This window comes from Gavialis gangeticus, unplaced genomic scaffold, assembly GCF_001723915.1.
Source record: "Gavialis gangeticus isolate Ggan-Ray unplaced genomic scaffold, GavGan_comp1, whole genome shotgun sequence".
Taxonomy (NCBI): Eukaryota; Metazoa; Chordata; order Crocodylia; family Gavialidae; genus Gavialis; species Gavialis gangeticus.
The window spans coordinates 25305521-25316524 of NW_017729033.1; the positions used below are offsets into that span (position 1 = coordinate 25305521).

The window sequence follows — 11004 nt, forward strand, 5'->3', positions numbered from 1 at the left end:
CCATTTTCCAGTTGGTTTAATAAAAGGTATCATTTTGGAACCAAGAGTTTTAGTTTTTTGTATGTCTTAGTGTGAGATAAGATCACAAACTGCAAGCAGGGAAAACTCCACAGCACCTGTTGAGAGGCACAAATGAAGGATACCCTAAGCCAGTGGTTTTCAATCCTGTCCATGGGGCGCATCTAGGGAGTCTGCAAAAGGTAAAGATGGCTATAGAGACACTGACTGAAGGGGAAGTGCCGCCAGTGCCGCTGCTCCAGCTCCCTCCATTGCCTGAGACTGCTCAAGTACCAGCAGAAGGTAGCCCAGTGCCAACAGGCAAAGCATGTGCTGCTGCTGGTGCTCCAGCTCTTCCCTGTGGCCAGAGGCTACCCTAGCATCAGCAGCAGGCAGTCTGGAGCCAAGGAGGGAGCTCTGACTGCTGCTGGTGCTTGGGAGGAGGCCTCTGACCATGGGGGAGCTGGAGCACCAACAACAGGCAAGGTAGTAGGCAGGGTGTGGTTGGGTAGCATCACCTCATCCTGTCCCTGCCACTGTCTCAAGTGAAATCCAGTGCCACTGCAAAAGGAAGATCCAAAGAGGGTCCATACCCCCGTTCTCCATTTTTTAGGGGTCTAGCAGCTAAATAAAAGATGACAACTACTGCCCTAAAGTAATATAGCAGGCTTGTTTGGCAATCAGAAAATTGTCCCACAGACTGGAAGGGCAGAAAATCATTGCAGCTAATCTCAGCAGTTGTCCATGCTGTGCCAGTAAGCGGCTCTGTAATGACAGGCCCCTATTTGGGCGAAAACCTGAGAATAGCAATGTGAAAAGTCTTAATGAAGTGAGAAAAGGTCAGCAAGGACTGAGCTCAAGCTCTGGGCAACAATGTAACCAGTATAACTAGACCGGACAAACTGTGGGAATTAGCAGGCTTACGCGGTTTTGAGTGGTGCAATTAATACTGAAATTCCTGGAATTGGCAAATGGCTAGTGCAGTGGTACTCAACCTACCACTTGTGGGCCAGATCTGGCCCCCAAAGCAACTAGATCAGGCCCATAGTACAGGGCATCAGCAACAGGCAGCTCAGCCCTGCACATCCCCTTCCTTAACCTGCGAGTACGCTGCTGATACTCCTCCACAGCCCTCCCTGCTCTCTCCCTCAAATGAATTTTACAAAAGGTACCTCAGTCAATCAGATAGTTATTTTTTGCCTACAAAAAAAAAAAAAATATTAGGACTGCTTTGAATATAGAATTGATATTTGTGCCTTGGATTCTTGTCGTATTGGCTGGTTTCAAGAATATTCACAAGCACCTTCTCTTCTATAAACAGTTATTTTGGTGTAATTCCATCAAAATACCAGCTTGTATTTATATTTTAAAGTTTATAGATCATGATGCAAAACATGTGGGCATGGTAAGCCCACTGCTGCAAGGTGCCAATCATAGTTTACACAGATCAAGCTCCAGAACACATCCTCTTCAAAATGCAAACAGGGCAAGTGTCTAGTATACATGCTAATCTGCAGAAACACCACTGGTTAAATTTACAACCAACACCACAAAGTATATCTTTAGAAAGTGTTTCCTTAGAGATGCTGTCAATTCTGATGTTCTTAGCCTGTAGTAATAAAGCTGCATCCCCCCTAGTCCTGGTAATGCTTTTGTTGACTATTAAATTATAACACAGTTGCATTTTCATAACACTTTCTACAGGCAAGTATATCACAAGCATCATTTTACAAATGGGATAAAAAACAAAAGAGCACATAGAGGTTATAGCCCAGCTTTTGTTAAGTCACCTGAGATTTTTTTTAACTTTTTCCTGATGAAGTTTAAAATGTCTGAACAACTTAGGAGACCTAGGACTATTTTCATATTACCTACATTTACCCCACAAATAAGACATGCCCCTCGCTTTGGGAAGGCACAATGAAGGAAAAAGATTCTTCCAGAATCTGAACTGCTACAGCTCAGGCTCACCATAGCTAAATGCTCTTGACCGAATGCAGAGGCAGAGTCCACTCCACAGTGTCACTCACCTTCTAGCTGCAGTTCCACACTTGGAGGTTTAACCCACAGCCATGAATGGACTGGCTGCAACTTTTGGCTACTCAGCCAAAAAGTATTATCACAGCCACTGCTAAATTGATGAGGAGTAAACCTGTAGCTACAGAACAGAAGCTAGAGGATGAACTCCATTCATCCATGTGTGGGTTCTACACAAAGCCCAGCCCAGCCCAGCCCAGCATCCCTCCCAACCCCCCACCCCGTTCCTCCTCCAGCAGCCATTCCATGCTTCTATTCTAGTGAAGAAATCAGTTTCATTGCTTAAAATAAGCATTCCTATTTTGGAAGTTTCTTTTTGGGGAAAAGGTGTGCGTGGTAAATGGCTAAGTGCAGTAGTTTCCGTTCTTAGAGTGTGTCCACACTGCCAAGAAGTAGGGGGTACTAACTCAGAGCAGGTACAGTACTTCAATCCCTGAGCTAGCTCATGTGGTTATCTCCACATTGCATTGGACATAGATCTAGTTATGGCAGTGCAGATGGTCAGCAAAATTTGCCAAAGTGCCTAAGTAATGTATGGCGCAATTTTGAAAGGCATTCTTTGGTGACACAGATAAATAAATCACTATACTCCACTTGCCATCCCAGGCCTCCTGAACCTTACCTCTTCCACTATTCTGTTAATCTATTTCAATCCATGAACAGACTTTTTTCCTTTCCCCTGCCAGGTCCCAGATCAGTGCGGCTGGGCAGGGGTCAACCCACAAGTCTTAGACACAGCCACCACCTGCCTGAGGCTCCACAGTGTCACAGATGCTAAAGCATGGGCTCTTGTCTGTGCTCTGACAGCTGGGGCAAGAAGCCCTGCCCTGGTAGCTGAAACACCAGCAAGAGCAAGTGGCTTTGAGAACCGGCCTGGTTGATGTGGGGTGGGGGATCAGTCACCAGAGTTACCCCTTACTTCCCTACCAGAGAGCTCCAGTACTGTGCAAAAGGTGGCCTGACTCCCCCATGTCCTTTGAATAGTATCAAGGATCTCCAGTACTGTTCAGAAGATGGTGCAGATTCTGCCATTTGAGCAGCCCTGGATATTTCCAGGGATGCTTAGAAGGGGTCTCGATTCTAGGTGCCCCTTAAAAGAGTCTTAGGACTGTTCTCCTCACCCCACCACCTTTGCAGGGTGGGAAGCTGTTCTTGGACAGAGGCTGCTTTGTGGCAGTTGCCAACTGCTCCTTGACAGCCTCCCAAAGGACTGAGAAGACCCAAGAAGCAGCCCTCTATTGTCCCCTGGCTCTAGAGCTCTTCTCCGAGGAGTTTCTGTAACTCTCCAGCCAGGGGAATGGAAAGTCTGCACACCTCCGTTTAAGACGCTTTCCTAGCTTATCCATACCCTAAGTCAACAACGACCTCTTTTAGCAGCGAATAACAAAGGCTAACCAAACACTCTTTGAAGTAGTTCTTTTTAATTGTTTTGTATTTATTGGTTAGTAATGCTGCCCCTTTCTTGTGTTATGAAGCAGCATAAAAACGGACTAATCAGCTTTCAATGTAGTTCTGATGAGCTTGAAAATCTGAAGTCCTATCTAAACCCTTTTCTTTCCATGACAAGTATCCAAGCTTTTGTGATCACTCATATGCAAATCCTACTATTCTAACCATCTTCATTGCCATTCCCCAAGCCAGGAGTGGGCAAAAATACAGCCCACAGACTAGATGCGGCCTGCCAATTGAGTTTACCCAGCTCACAGGCTAGCAGCAGCACTCTACAGCAGGCCCTGGCCTCTGGTGCTGGGTAGCAACTATAGCTCCAGCCTTTGCTGACACCACGGGGGATGCTGGGTGGAAGCAGCCCTGCCCACCTGCCTGCCTGGAGGATGGAGTTCAACCTACCCAAGGCCTGTAGGACTGGACTACAATGGAAGCAGCCCCACCTGCTGTCCCAGCATTGTGCAGCACCAGCATAGGCCACGGCTGAAGCACTGCTCATCCAGGACCTGCCGCATGGTGTTGTACAGGTAGGGCTGCTTTTGCCCAGCATCCCCACTGCAGCACCTGGGACATGCAGCACCCTGGACCTGCAAAGCCAGACTGCATTTCCCAGGTGCTGCAGGGGACACTGGGCAGAAGCAGCCCCACTCACCTGGTACTGAATAGCAGGCCCTGGAAGAGCCACGGGAGACAGTCTGGCCACAGGCCTCTGCACTGTCTCATCGCACACCACCATCAGGGTTCCTGGGAGCCATGTAAGTGTGCCTGTGTGCGCGTGCATGTGTGTGCAAATGCATGTGTCAGAAGCCCTAATGGCAAGGTGGGCAGCACCAAGGCCCAAAGTCAGATGAAAACCCCTGTTCCCCCAGCTGCGCACATGACCGCATGTGCAGGGTTTGGGAAGAGGGGACCAGAGCATGCTACAGCCCCAGTTAGGCTTATGGCCCTGCTCTGGCACCGGCCCTGGCCCTAATGCAGGGGGTGTACATATGTCTACGCATGCATACGTGTGCGCACGTTTGTGCGTGAGGCTCTCAACAGCTCACCAAAACTCACTAAGTGCCCCCCAGCCCAAATAATTGCCCAACCTGCTCTAAGCTTTTTCTCAATCTTAGCTTAAAATAAGCAGTAGCCTCATATTCTGGGCTCTTTTAAAGTTTTGTCTGAGAACTTACCATGAAAATTATGTACACCCGTTTCCTTTTTACAGATTTGTAAAACCTATGAAGCTCTTGGTCATTCAACTATCAATGTACCAATGCATTGGCTTCAAACCCCTTTAAAAAAATCTTTAAAAAGAACAAAATTCTGACCTTATGAGATATTCTGATATCTATACTGCATGTATGCTGAGAAGTCACTTACAAGAAGATATGCAGCAATGGCAACATCTTCGTATACAAATTTTTCAGGATCAGTTACTTCAGGCCACACCTGCAGATAAACAAGGAAAAATAATCTATTACTTTGCCATTGTTATAAACTGTTGGTTTAGAGAGTGTGCTCAAATACCCAGGTTTTCATAGTCCTCTAGTCCAGTGGTTGTCAACCTTTTTTGTATTAGGACTCATTTGTAAATATCAGTGGCCAGTCCCAACCCAGTACCCCTCACTCCCACCCCTCACTGGAACTCTGCCAGCCTAAAAGAGAAAAGCCACAGTTTACTGCATTTTTCTCCTTTAAAGGAGAATCCATTTTTAAAGTCTGTTCACGACCCTTTCGTATATTTTTGCAACCCACTTTTGGGTCTCAACCCACAGGCTGCTCTGGTCTTCAACCCACTACCTTACAGACTTTAACCTTCCAGTAGGCCTGTGCGAGTAGGCAGCTATTCGATCCGGCTTCGGATGCCAGCGATCCGATCTGGAGCTCCGGATCAGTTTCCCGCTTCGATCCAGCCAAAGCGGCTCCGAAGCTTCAGAGTCACCTTGGAGATCCAGCCATAGGGTATAATGGGGAATCAATGAAATATCTATAACTTTGTTTTTTCTCTGATTTGGATGACACTTGCAGGGTGGTAGCCTCTGCAGACAGCATGAAAGCTGCCAAGTTTCAAGAATATCAGTGCTGGGGTTTGGGGGGAGCTACACCCCAAATTCTTGCAAGCAAAGCTGCAGGCCTGCTAGCGCCCGCTGCAGCCACGAAGCCTGCTAGCTGTCAAGGAGGTAGGTGCAGGGGTGCTGGGGCCCTGCACCTCTAGCTGCTAACAGGCAAAACTCACGACATGGGTGCTTACGCAACTGACTGTCTCCATCTTGGGGCAATTGTCTGTATTGATTAAACACATAAAACACCAAAGTTACAGATATTTAATTGATTTCCCATTACACCCTATGGCCGGATCTCCGAAGCGACTCCAGAGCGGCGTCCAAATCTTCTCCAGATCCGAAGCACGGTCCAAAGTCTCGCATAGCCCTACCTTCCAGCTCACTCAAAAAAAGTATTATTCAATCTTAGGAACATGAACAAGAGACTACATGATTTTTTTGGGAGTTGCCCAATAGAGTAATTGGTGTGTGAACGTGGAGAGAGAGAGAATATCTTTCATCATTGAACTCAAACAAGTTTTCAGGAAAGATAGTTCTGTATATGCAATTTGCAATGACCAAACGAAAGCACACGCTTTCTACACGCTAGTAGAGAATACATTCGTTTGTTTATTTCATTACTCAGAAAGAAATCACATAGGCATAACTGAAAGAGTCAACCATTGCAAAGATTATGTGGCATTGTTTTATTACAAAAAAGCAGAATTTAGTATAACAGAATTCTGAAGAATTAAAAAAAATAAACATAAAAAGGAAGTTAAGGGGTAGGAAACAGGATGTAGTTTTACCTCCACACCTGAGAAACTGAGGTACAGAAAAGGTTAAGCGGTTTCCCATAGTCAGACTTTTCATACGAAGAAAGTCCATCACAAAGCTGGGAATTGAACCCAGATTCCCTGAGCCATAATCCATTATTTTAAATCATAAAATGAACATTTCTCTTTCTTTTATACTGATATCTGCACACCACTGGAAAGAATGTCCCTTCAGCATTTGTATTGGTTGAAAAAGCACCTGTTGAATCTCCTCTGGTTTGACTTTTGAGCCATGAGTTCCAAAAAGCTAAACCCCTTTTTCAAAAGCTTAGACAGCAATTTGTAAAGGTATTTAGATACCTTAAAGCAGAAGCACTTATAATGCTGACTGAGTCCAATGACTAGCAAAACAACAAAAGAAAGGCCACGCTTCTGTCAACAACTGCAAAAGCATCTGAGTTCCCCTTGCACTGCACTAGACTGGAGCAACCTAGTCACACTATGCTCTTTTCACCCTGGAGAATTAGTCCTCACAGAGACCTGTACTAATGCACTTGGACTACATCTGGTAGAGCAACTAGTACATTTATACTGTGTACGACAGATGTACACACTAAAAAAGCAACCACAGCATGTAAGAAACTAAGGCCATGTACAGGTATTACAGTTCTACCAAGAGCATCACCCTTCTCCTGGTAGAAGTGACAAGTGTATAAACGGTTGTTCAATTTTCCATGAGGGAAACATGCCCCCGCCCAGAAGACCTTCACAGTGTCAACCTGGAATCTCTCTCTTATGAGACATTTTCTCTTGGAACAACAAATGCTTCTGTGCTCATCTCCCAGTCTGGTCCAGGAGCAGCAGTGACTACCCAGCCCAGGTTTGCACTCTTGCTCCCCTCCCCACCATGATCCATCTGGGAATGGAGAAAAGCAGTAAGGAAATGCTCCCCACCCTTTCCACAGACCAGGGCCTGCCTGGGAGGGGGCCTGTGGGCAGCAGCCATGCGGGAGAAACTCATCCTTGCACAGCACCTTAAAGCCAGGACCTACAGCCCAGACCTGTCTCAGAACAATTTCTAGCAGGTGAGATTTCTCAAAAATGTACACCTGCTAGAAATGAATATCTGTTCAAGGCTTAAGTCTCAGTTGTTTTCAATTTTATTCCTCCAAACAAAGATCAATAATATAGAACTACATTGAATTCTCTTCCATATGCATAATAAATCTTTAAAACAAGAACAAATTTTAATTTAATGAAATAAAACTTTTTCTTTCAAGTAAAATCCAGGTTCACTTGTTATCAACCCTTGTTCTGACAGAATATCACTCTGGGATTTATGGTCTTTACACTTACCTTCACCATCTCTTTATATTTTTCCTTTAGTTCTTGATAAATCTTGCTGTACTTTGCTACAGAAATGAGTGAGAGTGTGCTTTTAAACTCGCTCTGTTTTTGCTCCAGGGACCACTTAGCCAGTTTGGACAACAGTTCATTTCCCAACCATGTTGTTTTGGGATACACAATTCCATCTGAAACCCAGCTTTCTGGAGATGAAGTTATAATAGAGATAGACCTTTGAAATACATATATAAAAAAAAAACCGAAATAAATTTTTCAAGGATTAAACCAAGTACATTTATTTTTGCATGAATCTTAGTCCTCACTTAGTCCTAACCAACTTCAGTAGAAACGAGAAAGCCTAACATTAAGTACTCCTAAAAATCCTTCCACAAGCATTGGGGACAGGAACTGACTTATGAAGGAGGAGAAAAACAATTGATATTGACTGGGGTGCTCAACCTTTTGGTACAGCAGGCCAGATGGGACTTCATGTGTCAGGATGAGGCCCCACACCACCTCCATTCTGTCCATTGCCCAATGGGACCCTGCACTGCCTCCCTCAACCCCTCACCAAAAGATCAGGTTCTGCATTGCCCAACTGGGACCCTGCACCACCTCCTTGGGCCATGCACTGCCAGATCCCCTGCTGCCAATTTTTCAGACCCCTGGGGATCCTTAAGGGCCAGCTGGCATGTCTCCACAGGTTGAATCTGGCCTGTATGTTGGGGCTTGAGTACCCCTGATATTTATAATTTGGCTATAGGACCACAGGAAAGTAGGGTTAGAAGCGGCCTCATGAGGTCAAGCAAGGAAAAAGAGACAGATCTGGCTAGAAGCAGAGAGCAGAGCAACCAATTGGGCAAGGAGCAGACAGTAGAGCAACAGACTGGACAGGGAGCAGAGAGAAAGGGCAACACAGCAACAGGTCAGATAGGAGAAGGGGATTGTAGTTTCACTTGGGGAGGGCATGAGGATTACTTAGCAGCACACCTGACAAAAAGACCCCCAACTGACATATGCAATCCATTTGGTTTCCAATACTCATGACTTTATCATCCCATGTCCTAGCTGGTAGTTCCAACCACACAAGCACTTTACTTTCTCATACAACTAAACTTTAGAAGATACTCTCTTTGGTCATATTATATGGGGGGGAGGGTTTAAAATCTGAAATCAGATGAAGTGATTCAGAGTCCTATTTCATGAAAACTGGAACAGGTATATTCTACAATTTTTTTAATAGCAATTATTAATCATTATTATTGAGAAACACTAAATATCTGCTAATTCAACTAAGACTACATTATAACTACTCAAAGAATGTATTAATTTAAAAAAGATTATTCTCATAAAGGAGTAGGGTGAAACTCCCATTGACCTCAACAATGTAAGATAAAGCACAATCAAGAACTGGATAAGCAGAATACACTCAAGACAGATCTTTGAGAACAATGTACTAATAATACTATGTTAAAGATTAATTTAGATGTGAAAACACTGACCTAGGACAACCAGTGAATATCTATCCCATGAATATAGGTGCAGGGTTAAGCTTTATAGTATGCAAACTATAATTCAGACCTGTAATACCAAAGGATGGTCAAATCTCAAGCTAGTGTAAGTGTTAGCTTCTACTGGCACTTACCATTCATTATCTTTTATGTGTTTAAGTTGAATTTGATATATGTTGCATTTTTTCAGCTGGTATTTCCCATCATCACTTTCTTCCAATGGTAAAAATGTCACAGTTCCATTCAAAACATCTGAAAAGATTGGTAAATGGTAGAATGTTATTTAATATGTAGAGAAAGGATCTCATACCAAACTTCTACTCTCATTATGTAAAGCTACTGAAGTGGTACACAATTTGCAGTATCTAGTATCCTGCTAGAAGATGTTTTACAAAATTTCTAACCCCAATCCTACAAATTCTTAGGCATGTGATTAACCTGGCCAATAACAACATCCTGAGGGATAGCTAGCACAGGTTTGTTGTAGGTTGGTCTTGCTTGACCAATCTTATTTCCTTTTACGACCAGGTGACCTATCATCTAGACAAGGGAGAAGAGAGCAGAGCAACCAATTGGGCAAGGAGCAGACAGTAGATATATATCTTGTCATATATCTTGACTTTAAAAAAAGACTTTGATCTGGTATCCCACGTTCACCTCTTAGCAAAACTGGCCAACTGCGGCCTCAGCTTCACCACAATCTGCTGGGTGGGGAATTGGCACTGTGGTCAGACCCAGAGGGTGGTGGTCAACAGAAGTCAATCGTCATGGTGCGCTGTGACCAGCGAGGTCCCTCAAGGCGCTGTCCTTGGGCCAACACTATTCAACATCTTCATTAACGATGTGGACATTGGTATCAGAAGTGGACTGGCCAAGTTCGCTGATGACACCAAACTTTGGGGTAAAGCGTCCTCACCTGAAGACAGGAGGGTGATCCAGGCTGACCATGACAGGATCAGGAAATGAGTGGACGAGAACCTGATGGTGTTTAACACTGAAAAATGCAAGGTTCTCCACCTTGGGAAGAAAAACCTGCAGCATGCTTATAGGCTTGACAGTGCTACGCTGGCTAGCACTACAGACAAAAAGTACTTGGGAGTCATGACTGACCACAAGATGAACATGAGCCTTCAATGCGATGCTGCTGCTAGTAAAGCGAGCAAAACACTGGCTTGCATCCATAGATGCTTCTCAAGCAAATCCCAGGACATCATTCTCCTGTTGCACTCTGCAGCTGGAGTACTGCATCCAGTTTTGGGCTCCACAATTCAAAAAGGATGTGGAGAAGCTTGAGAGAGTCCAGAGGAGAGCCATGCACATGATAAGAGTTCAGGAAAATAGACCTTATGATGAGAGGCTGAGAGCTATGGGACTCTTCAGTCTGGAAAAGCGCAGGCTCAGGGTGATCTCGTGGCTGCCTATAGGTTTATCAGGGTGCTCACCAGGATCTGGGGAAACATCTAATCACCAGAGCACCCCAAGGGATGACAAGGTCAAACGGTCACAAACTCCTCCATGACCATTTCAGGCTGGACATAAGAAAGAACTTCTTTACTGTCTGAGCCCCCAAGGCCTGGAATAGACTGCCACTGGAGGTGGTTCAAGCACCTATTTTGAATGTCTTCAAGAGAAATTTGGACGTTTATCTTGCTGGGATCCTATGACCCCTGCTGACTTCCTGCTGCTGGGGGAGGGGGCTGGACTCAATGATCTTCCAAGGTCCCTTCCAGCCCTAATGTCTATGAAATCTATGAAACAGTGATCATACTGATAAGGTTGACATACAATTCAACAAAGCAATGCGAATCATTACAGGAACAATTTGATCGAGCCCTCTTAAACGGCTCCTTATTCTTAGTAACTTAC

At 44.8% G+C, this 11004-nt stretch overlaps 1 protein-coding gene across 1 annotated transcript in view; it reads right to left on the reverse strand.

Moving 5' to 3' along the window:
- The window catches only part of TRMT44 (tRNA methyltransferase 44 homolog (S. cerevisiae)), a gene marked incomplete at its 5' end in the record, with an annotated part of 49808 nt that overhangs the window by 25323 nt on the left and 13481 nt on the right, over positions 1 to 11004 (reverse strand). Inside the window, 3 exons of the mRNA XM_019525811.1 lie at positions 4846 to 4914; positions 7640 to 7859; positions 9273 to 9390. Coding sequence (XP_019381356.1) covers positions 4846 to 4914; positions 7640 to 7859; positions 9273 to 9390 — 407 coding nt within the window. The remainder of the gene's footprint in view (positions 1 to 4845; positions 4915 to 7639; positions 7860 to 9272; positions 9391 to 11004) is intronic.